The 15,963-nt window shown below is 44.6% G+C and overlaps 1 protein-coding gene across 1 annotated transcript in view; it reads right to left on the reverse strand.

The window, feature by feature from the left end:
- Positions 1 to 3,040: 3,040 nt before the first annotated feature.
- Positions 3,041 to 15,963, reverse strand: part of LOC124016531 (EGF-containing fibulin-like extracellular matrix protein 1) — a 37,093-nt gene continuing 24,170 nt past the window's right edge. Inside the window, exons 5-9 of the mRNA XM_046332115.1 lie at positions 10,380 to 10,499; positions 10,072 to 10,191; positions 9,613 to 9,736; positions 6,412 to 6,604; positions 3,041 to 5,102 (exon numbers count right to left, since the gene is read on the reverse strand). Coding sequence (XP_046188071.1) covers positions 4,941 to 5,102; positions 6,412 to 6,604; positions 9,613 to 9,736; positions 10,072 to 10,191; positions 10,380 to 10,499 — 719 coding nt within the window. The 3' untranslated portion in view covers positions 3,041 to 4,940. The remainder of the gene's footprint in view (positions 5,103 to 6,411; positions 6,605 to 9,612; positions 9,737 to 10,071; positions 10,192 to 10,379; positions 10,500 to 15,963) is intronic.

Here is a 15,963-nt window from a genome sequence, read left to right on the forward strand (position 1 = left end):
CCAGATGTTTGTCCGCCGCTGTCATCATACCTAGAGGAGAGCCCGGTCGGCCCTCAAGACCATCTCCAGGTATTGACGACAAGCGGTTCGCCATAAGGACCCTGGCTCCCCGGTATTGTCTTGGGCAGAAGGTATGGCTATCCACCCGGGATCTGCCCCTCCGGGTGGAGTCTCGCAAACTGTCCCTCCGGTATATCGGCCCTTTCCCCATCTCTAAGATCATTAATCCCTCTGCTGTCCACCTTCTGTTGCCACGTACCATTCGTATTCATCCTACATTCCATGTGTCTATAATTAAGCCCGTGTCTCACAGCCCTTTGTCTTCTATTTCTAGGCCCACCCCTCGTCCCCATGTCGTCGATGGCCATCCACCGTACACGGTGAGACGCCTCCTGAGGGTTCGACCATGGGGCAGGGGTTTCCAGTACCTGGTTGACTGGGAGGGTTTTGGCCCGGAGAAGAGGTGCTGGGTCCCCGCTAGAGACATCCTGGACCTAGCCCTCATCGCCAACTTCTACCGCCGGCACCCCGGTAAACCAGGTATGCGCCCAGGTAGGACGGCAGGTGGTACCATAGAGGGGAGGGGGGGATACTGTCACACCTTGATCTGTTTCACCTGTCTTTGTGATTGTCTCCATCCCCCTCCAGGTATTGCCCATATTCCCCTTTATCCCCTGTGCATTTATACCTGTGTTCTCTGTTTGTCTGTTGCCAGCTCGTCTTGTTTGTCAAGCCAACCAACGTTTTTGTGTCAGCTTCTGATTTTTCCCAGTCTTTTCTCGTCCTCCTGGTTTTTGACCCTTGCCTGTCCTGACCCTATACCCACTCACTTGATCACTCTGCCTGCCCCTGACCCTGCCTGCCATCCTGTACCTTTGCCCCACCTCTGCCTGACCTGACCCTGAGCCTGCCTGCCGTCCTGTACCTTTGCCCCTGTTGCTGAAATTAACATTGTTACATCGAAACAGTCTGCATCTGGATCTTACCTTGAAACCTGATAGGATTAGCTAACACAACGTGCTATTGGAACACAGGAGTGATGGTTGCTGATAACGGGCCTCTGTACGCCTATGTAGATATTCCATTAAAAATCAGCCGTTTCCAGCTCCAATAGTCATTTACAACATTAACAATGTCTACACTGTATTTCTGATCAATTTGATGTTATTTTAATGGGCATTCTGTCAACAACAAGGACATTTATAAGTGACCCAAACTTTAGAACGGTAGTGTATGTTAACTCGCAAGAATGTTTTATATACACTGCTCAAAAAAATAAAGGGAACACTAAAATAACACATCCTAGATCTGAATGAATGAAATATTCTTATTAAAAACTTTTTTCTTTACATAGTTGAATGTGCTGACAACAACATCACACAAAAATTATCAATGGAAATCAAATTTATCAACCCATGGAGGTCTGGATTTGGAGTCACATTCAAAATTAAAGTGGAAAACCACACTATAGGCTGATCCAACTTTGATGTAATGTCCTTAAAACAAGTCAAAATGAGGCTCAGTAGTGTGTGTGTCCTCCACGTGCCGGCATGACCTCCTTACAACGCCTGGGCATGCTCCTGATGAGGTGGCGGATGGTCTCCTGAGGGATCTCCTCCCAGACCTGGACTAAAGCATCCGCCAACTCCTGGACAGTCTGTGGTGCAAAAGCAAGCCAAATGAAACTAGTTCAGATAGGACAACCCATTCAGTAAGGGAGAGGAATGGTTAAAAAACAAACAAATCTCACTTAAAGGGAATGTTTCTGATTACGGGGGAGGGGAGAGCTTAAGGGAGGGGTAGAAGGAAGGAGAGGTTGATGCTTGGAGCTGTGTGGAGGGAGGGACCAAGGGACAAACATCTCAAAGCTGGGTGAAAGGAGGCAGGTTGGTGGATGGAGCGAAACATGATGTCCCAGATGTGCTCAATTGGATTCAGGTCTAGGGAACGGACGGGCCAGTCCATAGCATCAATGCCTTCCTCTTGCAGGAACTGCTGACACACTCCAGCCACGTGGTAAGTCGCTCTGGATAAGAGCGTCTGCTAAATGACTTAAATGTAATGTAATATCTAGCATTGTCTTGCATTAGGAGGAACCCAGGGCCAACCGCACCAGCATATGGTCTCACAAGGGTCTGAGGATCTCATCTCGGTACCTAATGGCAGTCAGGCTACCTTTGGCGAGCACATGGAGGGTTATGCGGCCCCCCAAAGAAATGCCACCCCACACCATGACTGACCCACCGCCAAACCGGTCATGCTGGAGGATGTTGCAGGCAGCAGAACGTTCTCCATGGCGTCTCCAGACTGTCACGTCTGTCACATGTGCTCAGTGTGAACCTGCTTTCACCTGTGGAGAGCACAGGGCACCAGTGGCGAATTTGCCAATCTTGGTGTTCTCTGGCAAATGCCAAACGTCCTGCACGGTGTTGGGCTGTAAGCACAACCCCCACCTGTGGATGTCGGGCCCTCATACCACCCTCATGGAGTCTGTTTCTGACCGTTTGAGCAGACACATGCACATTTGTGGCCTGCTGGAGGTCATTTTGCAGGGCTCTGGCAGTGCTCCTCCTGCTCCTCCTTGCACAAAGGCGGAGGTAGCGGTCCTGCTGCTGGGTTGTTGTCCTCCTACGGCCTCCTCCACGTCTCTTGATGTACTGACCTGTCTCCTGGTAGCGCCTCCATGCTCTGGACACTACGCTGACAGACACAGCAAACCTTCTTGCCACAGCTCGCATTGATGTGCCATCCTGGATGAGCTGCACTACCTGAGCCACTTGTGTAGATTGTAGACTCAGTCTCATGCTACCACTAGAGTGAAAGCACTGCCAGCATTCAAAAGTGACCAAAACATCAGCCAGGAAGCATAGCAACTGAGAAGTGGTCTGTGGTCCCCACCTGCAGAACCATCCCTTTATTGGGGGTGTCTTGCTAATTGCCTATAATTTCCACCTGTTGTCTACTCCATTTGCACAACAGCATGTGAAATGTATTGTCAATCAATGTTGCTTCCTACTAAGTGGACAGTTTGATTTCACAGAAGTGTGATTAACTTGGAGTTACATTGTGTTGTTTAAGTGTTGCCTTTATTTTTTTGAGCAGTGTATTAGAGCTACAAGTGTACTTCCTGCCTACAAAATATGACATTTTCATTGGCAATTTTCAGTCTTTAATTACATTTTATTATCACCCCAAGAAATCATTTTCAAATTGATATGTAGCCACATGTGGTTCCACATAATATTGTTGCCAGAACTATGTATCTACATGGTAGTTATATAGGTATATTATATAGGCAGGTACATTGCAACCACAGTGTAGGTACGCATTGTTATTTATGGTAGGTCTACAACTGTTACCTCCTTAACACTTTTTACAAACAGACATTTGCTCAAATTGACTGTTAAAACCATAGAGAAATGCAATACTGTAATTACACTACCTACCTATATATAGTACATACACATTTGAAATGGCATGTTATTGGACGTGGAAAACTTTTGATTGAATTGAGCTTCCCTGTTGATTGTCAAGCATGACATTTATTTCCAAAAATCTCATGGAGTCAAATCCTCTACTTAAAAACCCGAGATATCTCAAATTGTAATACCATGACTCCTTATGAAAGGCACTCTGTGTTGAAATGACCTAACTGTTTGTTGCAGATCGTTGACTGGAAATGCTGTGCAGGATCAAAAGGCACTCTGGCACACATACAGACATGTTAAGCAACAATTCCCCTGACTATATGACCAAACAACACTGCCAATGATTTCCTGAAAAGTATCATTTTTGCGTCCAAAAGCGTTATTGCTTTATTCCCAACGGGCAGAGGTTGCCTAGCAACTCTCAGATGGGGGTTGACGTGATCATACATTTCTATTTGTTAAGGATGTCATTAGATTACAACACATTGCAAACTGTTCCATCACTGTCCTCGCACTATAATTGTAACCCAATAAATCACACTTCACCAATAAGCTTGACTGTTTTAGGTACCTTTGTCTCTCTTCTAATCTCGGTTAACCCAGAACTAAAATCTCACGTAATTTGGTCAGGAACTCGAAGTCCGTCCAAGATATTATCTCTCTTCAAGAAAACTGAAACAGATATGTCTCTTTTCAAAGACAATTGGTATTTATAGTGACATCACATTGCATTACTGTACATTTCTTTTCAACTACATAAGTGAAAAGCTCTCCAAACAAAATCAGTGATCTTTAAAGGGGATACGATGTGATTGTGAACCTCACTTGGCAACTATGGTAAAAGATGATAAAGGGCAAGTGTGATTTCAAACACTGGTAATTTCTCTGCAGGAAAACACATCTTGACTAGACTAAGGTTGAGATTTCACAAATGTTTCAATGTAATGAGAACTCCTACTACTCTGCAATACATACATTTAGCAAGGGATGAATAAGAAGGACTTGTGTTCAATTTAAGTCACGTTATGCTCTTACAATGTTATCGTTAGCTAGTGATGCATAAAATGACTATTTTGTGGCCTGGCTATTTCACCCTCCTGCTTCTACAGTATGTGCTCTGTGTGTGTGTGTTGGTTTTCACTACAATTATCCAATGGTTCCTTCTCTAAGAAAGGAATACACACTTTGAGCTAAAACAAAACAATTTCACCCAGTCCAGTGCTCAACCAGCAGATTAGACAATATACATTCAATCACAATTTATACAGCCATCAATTTGAATGAAAACTGGCCAAAACAGGACAAGGACCAGGAATGGGAAACCCTTGCATGGAGTATGTGGATATCTCTATTAAATCCAAGCAGTACAGAGAGTGTTAGGCCTTGTGAGGGTCTGGCAGGGAGTAAGAGGGCTGAGTAGTTTAGCATTTTATCCACTAATGGATAATATGAGATATGGGGACAGGTAAACTGATCTAAGATCAGTGCCTAAGAGCAATTTATAACTGGAACTTAGAAGGCATAGGGTCCCACGATGATGGTGAGCCGGAGCAGAGAGCTGGAGCGGTAGTTGAGGGCATTGTTGTGGGTGACCATCTCCAGGTCCACCAAGTGCTCCCGTGGTCCGGTCAGCGGCTTGGTCATCACCAGCATGGCGCTGACATTACTGGAGCGCTGGTAGGTTAAAGGGATTATTTGGGTTAGCATGTTCTGAGGATGCTAATAAGGGTTCTATCACTACCATTATTTTACACTTGTTGGATAAAAACAAGCAATTGTCAATAAACATTCCTAAAATGTTGATAGAACAAAATACGCTAGACTAGGGTGGATCATTTTTATGTCTGTGAAATAGATAAATAGCAAATGGCAGTGTAAACACTTTTTTGCGCATTTGTCACAGTAAACTTGCAGTCACACGGTGCTATGTTGTATGGTCCTTCTACTACAACTTGGGGGAAAAAATGCAGTTTATTAGACTACAGATTAAATAAGTAATGATACATTTTACAGAGTGGTGAAAGTTCACAGTGAACTTGATGCTCCTTTCCAATAAATATTGAGGGTCTTAATTTGTATGCTGGTAACATGATTATCGGTGCTTGGCTGCCAATTGACATATAAAACTGATCTTGCGCTTATCCATAATCTCATCATGTATCCTCTGCACTATGTACAGCTGTTGGCTGGAACAAAGCACATTTGCTGTTTATGACTTTTTGTGCCGAAACTATCGACAAAGTTAAAAGTGGGATGGAAACATATTGAACAGTTTTTTATTCTGTAAATTAAGTACCTTTTTATGTGCACTACGTCATTACGCACAGCTTTTTAGTCGCAAGAAGTCAGTTTGATGGAAACACACCACTGCTGGTAAAATTTGTATAGGTTCTTCGAACCTACTTTTTATTTGCTTCAAACTACTTTTTAGATATCCAATAATAAATTATGTATGTGGGAAATGTGTGTGGGCTATCCATTTAAGGGTAAGGGATCGCAATGAGGGGAAGTCAAAAGATTTAATTAAAGGGACTGTCTCACACGATATTCCCTAAATAGCAAAGGGCAACCAGAACATCTGAAACCACCCCCCTACTTCAAATAAGTGTTTAATCACGGAGTCAATCACCACCTTCCGGAGACACCTGAAACCCCACCTCTTTAAGGAATACCTAGGATAGGATAAAGTAATCCTTCTCACCCCCCCCCCCCCCCTTAAAATATTTAGATGCACTATTGTAAAGTGGTTGTTCCACTGGATGTCATAAGGTGAATGCACCAATTTGTAAGTCGCTCTGGATAAGAGCGTCTGCTAAATGACTTAAATGTAAATGTAATGTTAAATGTTTAAATAACACAGTAGATGAGAGATCATTCAATTACGCGACTACTTAGGTAGAAAAGCAAGTGACAAATGCTGACACCATCTGACATGATGGTAATGTTAATGCCTGGTGAGTGACTGAAACATCTCTGGGCTCACCCTGAGGAAGAACTCCCCTCCCTCGTTGCCAGACTTGACCCTGAAGGTGTTGTGCATGTTAGGGTAGACGCTCGTGGCCTGGATCTGGAAGATGTCGGCTGGGACGGAGCGCTCCGACGAGATGCTCATGTACTTGTAGACGATGGACGGCGGCAGGCTTCTGCACATTGTGGGCGACTGGCAGCTGCAACGCCTACAGACATGCAGAGACAGAGAGAACCATTGGATGTGGTCATGTTAGCAGATGCTTTTATACATGTGGCCTATGTGTTTTTAGCTATGTGGTCATTTTAGCAATCAATCTCGTCCTTGTGGCTTTGTCTACAGTATGTGTTTTTTTTTAGCTAACACTTTTATTGATGTGGTTTTGTGTAAATGGTCATTTTAGCACTTTAATACATATTGTTTTAGCTATGAGGTAATTTTAGCTGACCCTTTTATCCATGTAGTCCATGCTGTCTGTAACTCCCCACCAATGTGTGTAACTTATGTTGTAGCCTAGATACTGACTGAAAAGCAGGGGAAAAAAACACTTACACTGCCTGGCTGCCTCCTGCTTATATTTGCAATTATGTAATCTTAACCTTAACCTAAATGAGTTTATACGTCATGTCGATGTCACGAACCTCGCCGAAGATGGTGCCTCTTCCTGTTCGGGCGGTGCTCGGCGGTCGTCGTCGCCGGCCTATTAGCTGCCATCGATTCCCTTTCCGTTTGTTTCTGGTTATTGGGTAATTGGGTACACCTGTTTTGTGTTAGTGTTTGTTTGTAGGCTAGTTAAGGGCTCTAGGCCTGCTGGGTATTTGTGCGGGCTTGTTTTTTGTTACTCTGTTGGATGGTGTTTTTTTCGTGTCTTTATTCTCCGGACTATTTTGGTCCTGTTGTTTGGGCTGGTAAATTGTATGCGCCCTGTGTGTTGGAGTGACCGTTTTGTTGCGCCAGTGAATAAATGTGACAATCTACTGAACCCTGCTCTCTGCGCCTGATTCCACCCACCACTCCTAGTTTATTTTAACAGTCGATCATATCCTCCTAATTTTTGAGACTGGTTTGATCCCTCTGAGGTATAGGCCAAGTGAGAATAAAAGGCTGAGTGAGGGAGCAGGGGAGAGCAGCAAGTGCGTAATTTTTTTTTGGCGTGAAGTAACACGTAAGGTTGTTTAGTGCACTGGGAAAGGAATCCTCAAAGTCAAATCAAATGTTATTTGTCACATGCTTCATAAACAACAGGTGTAGAGTAACAGTGAAAAGATTACCTCCCAACAATGCAGAGAGAAAGGAAATAGAGAAATAATAGAAAAGTAATAACACAAGTTAATAAAAGTAATAATAAACACACAATGACTTGGCTATATACACAGGTAGTACCGAGTCAATGTGCTGGGTACGAGGTAACTGAGGTAGATATGTACATATAACTAGGAATAATGTGACAAGGCAACGGGATAAATAATCAACATTAGCAGCAGTGTACAGGGCCTTCAGAAAGTATTCATACCCATTGACTTATTCCACAGTTCGTTGTTTTACAGCCTGAATTCAAAATTGATTAAATATTTTCTCTCTCACCCATCTACACCCAAATACCCCATAATAACAAAGTGAAAACATGTTTTTAGAAATGTTTGCAAATTTATTGAAAATGAAATACAGAAATATCTCATTTACACAAGTATTCACACCCCCGAGTCAATACTTTGTAAAAGCACCTTTGGCGGCAACTGAGTTAGGAAGCACGCCTGTAACTTTGTAGTGACTGGGTGTACTGATACACCATCCAAAGTGTAATTAATAACTTCACCATGCTCAAAGGGTTATTAAATGTCTGCATTTTAATTTTAATTTTATCCATCTACCAATAGGAAAACCTCCCTGGTCTTTGTGGTTGAATCTATGTTTGAAATTCACTGCTCGACTGAGGGACCTTACAGAAAGTTGTATATGTGGGATACAGAGATGAGGTACTAATTCAAAAATCATGTTAAACACTATTATTGCATATAGAGTGAGTCCATGCAACTTACTACGTTACTTGCACATTTTTACTCCTGAACATACATATTTAAGCTTGCCATAACAAAGGCATTGAATAGTTTTATTTGTAATTAATTTGCAAAAATCTGGAAGAACAATTCCACTTTCACATTATGGGGTTATTGTGTGTAAGCCATTGATCCAAAAGTCTCAATTTAAATCAATTTTAAATTCAGGTTCTAACACAACAAAATGTGGAAAAAGTCAAGGGGTGTGAATACTTTCTGATGGCACTGTATGTGATGAGTCAAAAAAAGTTAGTACAAAAAGGGTCAATGCAGATAGGCCCTAGAAATGGGACTTCCTCTGACACCGCCTGGTATAGAGGTCCAGGATGGGATGGACCTTGGCCCCAGTGATGTACTGGGCTGTACGCATTACCCTCTGTAGCGCCATGCGGTCAGATGCCAAGAAGTTGCTATACCAAGCAGTGATGCAGCTAGTCAAGATGCTCTCAATGGTGCAGCTGTAGAACATTGAGGATCTGAGGGCCTATGCCAAAATCTTTTCAGCCTCCTGAGGAAGAAGAGGCATTGCTGTGCCCTCTTCAAGACTGTTGGTGTGTGTGGATCCTTGGTGATGTGGACACCGAGGAACTTGAAGCTCTTGACACGCTCAACAACAGCAGTGAATGGAGGCATGCTCAGCCATTTGTTTCCACGATCAGTTCCTTTGTCTTGCAGACGTTGAGGTTGTTGTCCTGATACCGCACTGCCAGGTCGTTGACCTCTTCCCTATAGGCTCTCATTGTCGGTGATCAGGCCTACCCATAGCCGCTGGACGTAGGGGTGCTGAGGGTGCTGCAGCACCCCCTGATAAATCACAATTTAAAAAATAAATACTAATAAAAAATGAATAATAATAACCAAATTAGTGCACTAGGCCTTTATTACTCCTGTATGAGGTAGAAAAATACTTGTCAGCAGAGCAGAGAAAAATAACCCCCTCCGTTGACAGCATCCCCAGCCCAAAACATCATCCCGTCAGCAAATAAAGGTCATGCAGCCACTCTATGTGGTCATTTAAGGGTCCATACTATGTATACTATGTAACCAACTGGATTTGAACCTGGGTCTCCTTCACCCCACAATACTGTGTTAGCCCGCAAAGACTTCAGGTCCCAGTCAAGGTTACTCATCATCATGCATTTCACCGGACCATACTCACCCCTCTCCTGTCTTCACATAGGGCTCATGGCAAGGGTTCCTGGGGTAGCAGCGGAAACCGCCAAAGTAGTTCCAACACATCTCGTCCTCGCGGCAGTTGTTTCCTGTTTCACACTCATCTATGTCTGTTAATGGAGAGAAAATGTAATCAATGGTAATTTCAATAAGAAAATAGCTTAAGATAGATTGAGCTTAGTGCAACTGTCTTGAGGTCTTTGTAAACAAGCAATGCATAGCTTAAAACTAAATGTGAAACTATAATTTCTATCTCATGTACTGTTTGTTAATGAAGTCAATACTGACTTTAACCAAGATACAAGTAAAAATCTAGGCCTAAAGCCAATGAGTTATCATTGGGGATTCAGGTAAACAGGTATTGAGATTAATTATTATGACGTATGACTTGCTGCTGGTGTAAGAGAAGGCTAGATATTATACTAGTTGAAACAGGCCTATTTACCTTGGCACATTCGGTTGCCTTGGAGCTGGTATCCCTCGGGACAGGCACAGACATATCCTCCAGGCTGATTCACGCACTGCCACTGGCACATGTAACTCGAGAAGGCGCATTCGTCGATATCTACAAATATATAAATATTACAAAGTCAACCCTTAAAGAGGAGAAGGCTGACAAACTTCTCAGGAAAGAAAATATTAGGTGTGAGTGGGGGGATTGTGAAATTGTGTCAGTATACATTAAGGTACTGATAAATATACACAGAGATTACCAAACATTAGGAATACCTTCCTAATAATGACTTGCAGTACCTTGGCAGGAGGCTTGGTTAGAGGCTAGCTCATAACCCTGCTCACACTGGCAGATGAAGGAGCCCATGATGTTGTAGCACTGGTGCTGACAGGGGTTGCTCCCCTCACACTCGTTCACATCTGCAAGACAAGGAGGGACTAATAAATTAAAAGAAAAATTGCACAAAGGCAGAGCAGAAGTGGAAAAAGTCAAAATTTCAGGTCCATTATGATATTCTGAGAGAACAACTTGACACATACTGTATAACAAGGCAATTAGAAATGCTAGACGTGCTAATTTTTCTAACTTGATCACTAATAACCAGAAAAATTTGAGATCGCTCTTCTCGACCATTGATGGCTGATAAATCCTACCCCCGCAAACTTATTTGAACTTTTCTCCACATCTAAATGTGATGAGAGATAAGATAAAAAACATTAGGCTTGGTATCAGTCAAGCAAGACCTGATGAGAAGTTTGATGATATGTGCCTACCATGCAAAGGCACTATGGATTTGTTCTCCTTGGTTGACGCAGACATGCTCAGGAAAGTTGTCACGCCTACTCCCGCTCTCCCGCGTCGGCGGTCAATGTCGCCGGTCTACTAACCACTGGTCCTGGCAACCCACATTACGCACTTCTGGCAACCATCATTACGCACACCTGCTCCCGATCATTATGCACACCTGGACTTCATCAGTACCTTGATTACTTCCCCTTTATCTAGCCCTCAGAAGCCTCAGTCTTCAGGCTGTATTGGTTTTGTCACGTCTGCTCCCGCTCTTCCCTCCCGCTCTTCCCTCCCGCTGGTGCTTGAGGGCGCCAGATTGCCTTGTATCACGCACTCCTGCCAACACGCACACCTGCCTTCCCTCGTCACGCGCATCAGCATTATTGGACTCACCTGGACTTATTTATCACCTGTTTATTTCCTCCCCTATATTTGTCAGTTCCCCAGCTCTGTTCTCCACAGCTGCATTGATTATTTTTGTCTTTGTTTTCTGTATGCTGACGCTGTTCCTGTCTCGTTCTATGTCCGTTATTTATTAAATGTTACTCCCCGTACCTGCTTCGTCTCTCCAGCGTCAACTCATGTGACAGAATGCAGCAGCCATACAAATTAAGTATCGGGGAGTACTGGCGTTCTGGTTGGTATGGTGGCATCGGCTCTGGGTCGCCACCGATGGAACTGGGGTTGCCTAGCCAGCTCTTTTGAGATCTTTTCAATGATGGCCTAGGAACAGTGGGTTAACTGCCTGTTCAGTGGCAGAACGACATATTTTGTACCTTGTCAGCTCGGGGATTTGAACTTGCAACCTTTCGGTTACTAGTCCAATACTCTAACCACTAGGATACCCTGCTGCCCCATCACTAACATTGAGTGGCAGCTGCCAACATACTGACTCAACTCTAGCCACTTTAATAATGGAAAAATGTATGTAATAAATATCACTAGCCACTTTAAACAATGCCACTTTATATAATGTCTACATACCCTACATTTACTCACCTCATATGTATATACTGTACTCTATACCATCTGCTGCATCTTGCCTATGCTGTTCGGCCATCACTCATTCATATATATTTATGTACAATGTATGTATTCTTATTCATTCCTTTACACTTGTGTGTATAAGGTAGTTGTTGTGAAATTGTTAGGTTAGATTACTTGTTAGATATTACTGTATGGTCGGAACTAGAAGCACAAGGCTACACTCACATTAACATCTGCCAATCATGTGTATGTGACAAATAACATTTGATTTGATTTGACAAGGCCCTCGCCTCCTCCCTGAACATCACCTCTCCTCTCCTTTTCCGGTTTAAGCACTGCATAGTCAACCACTGGGAACTGGGACAATCAGACACACCACATCACAGCACCACTCATCATCACCATGGGACCCCTGCACCGAGAAATCCTTCCCTTCCTCATCATCGAGGCACCAGTACACAAAGTCATCCTCTGCCTCTCGTGGCTCCAACGTCACGACCCCACCGTCTGCTAAATGGCATATATTATTATTATTATTATTATTATCTCCTGGTCGAGGTTGGAGATCAACGCCTGGGCACACAGATATCGGAAGACTTGCTTTCCCTTACCCTGTGATTCCATGTTGGTTGAGATTCCTGTGGTTGCCCTCCAGGCCAACATCCCGGAGAAAACCAGGATCTCCGGGAGGTTACCTCTCTCCCTATTCGTAGCCCCTGGGACTGTTCCATTGTCCTGCTAGTAGACTCTGTTCACTGTCTACCCGCTGTCGGTGGTTGAAACCAAGGCTATTGGAGGAGTACATCCAGGAGGCTCTCTACAGGGTTTCATCCACCCATCCACTTCCCTGCGACGGCAGGCTTCTTCTTCGTGGCCAAGAAAAGAGGGAGGTCTACGTCTGTGCATCGACTACAGAGGTCTCAATTCCATCACCACCAAGTACCTCTACCCTCTTCTGTTGGTGCCGGCTGCCATCGAACAGCTCCACGGGGCCCTGTTTTTTACTACTCTGGACCTGCGGCGTGCCTACAATCTGATCCACATCCGGGAGGGGGATGAATGGAAAATGGTCTTCAGCACAATGTCTGGGCACTATGAGTAGTTGGTGATGGTTTATGGATTAGCCAATGCTCCGTCGGTGTTCTAGGCATTCGTGAACAAGGTGTTCGGGGACATGCTTGGGCGTCATGTGGTCGTGTATATTGACGACATCCTGATCTACTCGGCCAACTTGGAAGATCACACCGCCCACGTCCGGGTAGTCCTGGGACGCATCCTGTAGAACAACCTGTACGTCAAAGCGGAGAAGTACCAGTTCCATCATGCCGCTGTCTCCTTTGGATACCGGATCAGCCCGGTTATGGAGAGTGGTTATGGATGAAAGGAAGGTCGGGCAGAAAGGTCAGGGCCAGTCCCAACCAACATAAAAGGACAATGTTTTTTGGGGTTTCCCAACTTCTACTGCTGCTTGATTAAGAACTTCAGCTCCATCGCCTCTCCTCTCACTTCTCTCCTCAAGGGTGACCCCCGCAAGTTGGTGTGGAGTCCTGCAGCCGATGACGCCTTTCACCGACCAAAGGGGCGTTTCACCTCGGCCCTGTTCATGAAACACCGAGATCCTATGCTGCCCTTTGTGGTGGAGGTGGACATCTTAGAAGTGGGTGTGGAGGCTGTCCTGTCACAACGCCAAGGTAACCCAAAAATGTTGTATACATGTGCATACTACTCTAAAAAACAGTCTCCTGCAGAGTGAAGTTGGCATTAGAGTGGAGACACTGGCTGGGTGCCAAGAACACATTTCTCATCCTCACCGACCATTGGAACCTGGAGTACATATGGACAGCGAGGCAGCTGAATCCGCACCAAGTAAGGTGGGCCCTTTTCTTCACTAATTTCAATTTCACCCTGTCATACCTCCCAGGTTCAAAAAACATCAAAACCGATGCCCTGTCCCATCTCCACGATTCGGGAGAGGTTCCTGTCCTGAGTGCACATATCATTCCGCCCACCCAAATCGTTGTCCTCGTGCTTTGGGATGTAGACGTGGACATCTGCCAGGCTCTGGAGAGGGAACCCGCGCCTGTTAGCTGCCCTCCGGAGCACAGCTACATTCCCAAAGAGGTAAGGAATTGGCTGTTGACCTGGGCGTACACATCCCTTGCCGCTGGACACCCAGGTATCACCCGCACCATTCAATCCATCTCTGCTATGTACTGGTGGCCAACCTTGGCGCACGACATCGTCCGCTCCGTCAACACCTTCTCCGTATGTGCCCAAACCCAAATCTCCCCGGCACGCTCCAGCAGGGAAACCATTTCCGTGCATCAGCAGCCTTGGTCTCATCTGTCCATTGATTTAATCACTGATCTCCCCTCTTCTGGGGAGATCAGCACAGCCAGAAGAGGACTGGCCAACCCTCAGAGCCTGGTTCCTCTCTAGGTTCTTTCCTAGCTTCTGGCCTTTCTAGGGAGTTTTTCCTTGCCACCGTGCTTCTACTTCTGCATTGCTTGCTGTTTGGGGTTTTAGGTTTCTGTACAGCACTTTTTGACATTGGCTGATGTAAAAAGAGCTTTATAAATATTTGGAGATGTTAGACGTGTGGGAGAGAACACCGAGTCTGTTCAGAAAGCTCAAAGGCTCAACGCACCGTTCCCCTCATACCCTAGCCTGCTTCCAGATATGTTTGTGATGTATTTATTGCCAAATCCTATGGTCATTGACAGCACAAACAGATCTGAGACCAGCCTACTCTTACCCTGCTGATGTAACTAATTTTGTGACGACAGTGATGGACACAAGGTGAGAATTATGTCATCCTGGAGGCTGGAAGTCTGTGGAAACAAGTTCCCCTTTCAACCACACACACACACACACACACACACACACACACACACACACACACACACACACACACACACACACACACACACACACACACACACACACACACACACACACACACACACACACACACACACACACACACACACACACTCCCAGTTAACAAAGCCCGGCTGACCCTGCTTTTGGCTGGTGGGATTGGGAGGTGAATAGCTCTAATGATCAAAGCTGGCCTCCACTCAGCATATATGAGGGGAAAAGGTGACGATACTGTCACCCTGCAACCTTTTTTCCCTAGATATTAAGACCAGTGACAAGTTGACATGCTGACAGAGGTGAACCAATCCTGAAATCAAACTTGAGTTTGATGTAGCATAAGTGTAATTAACACACTGTGCCAGAAATACGAGTGCAAAGAACATGACACCTTAAAATATAGTACTTCTTGCCAGAATTGGATAAAACTACAACGTTGAAATACAACCGCACTACAGAGTGCATGCACATATTGTCCCCCACCTGCCCCCAGAACAGTTCATACAAAAAGCTTGGTTTACAAAGACCCCTGTGTCTTTGCAAGAATGCTGTGCCAAGCACCCCTATATATTCTCATTCCATCAAGGTGTCAGGTTCAAAATGCTTCATTGCAAGGGGACTACTGAGGGAAGCCCCCCCCCACCCCCACCCACCCACCACTTCAAATATGTAAACATCCAGGATGATAAACTACTGTTTTGAGAAGGGCAACAGCTCTTCCTTTGAAATGACGAAAGAGAGTAAACAAGGGAACTAAGCTTCTGAAAGAATATGCCGCAGACCAAATCAAATGCTAAAGACTAAAGCCCATAAGTAAGCACATGCAGTGATGTTGTGACTACTTTTTTGGTGGACACATCTGTCCATGTCTGAGGTGGATGAGATGTAGGATGGCTCTAGTCAGTGTCTGCTGGTTGTCTCCTCTTTGGCACTTCAATAATGAGTTTCTATTGAACCTTACAGTCAATGTATTGATTGAACAGTAGAATACTCAGGCTCTCAGGGATATTGTTACCTAAAGCAATCTTACTGGCCACTCATTTTTAGGAACTCATTTTAAGTTTGTCTCCACAGATCAAATGCTGAGGTCAATTCAAAAGTGTTTATTTATGCCCACATTTCCTGGAAAAGGAATCCTGTGTTCAGTAGGCACGTAGTGGGAAAAAACTTTCGGAAACAGAGTGAAATGGAGAGGTACTATCTGAACTTACCCAATAAGAAATACTTGTT

This window comes from Oncorhynchus gorbuscha, linkage group LG26 (genome assembly GCF_021184085.1).
Source record: "Oncorhynchus gorbuscha isolate QuinsamMale2020 ecotype Even-year linkage group LG26, OgorEven_v1.0, whole genome shotgun sequence".
In the NCBI taxonomy this organism is placed as follows: domain Eukaryota; kingdom Metazoa; phylum Chordata; class Actinopteri; order Salmoniformes; family Salmonidae; genus Oncorhynchus; species Oncorhynchus gorbuscha.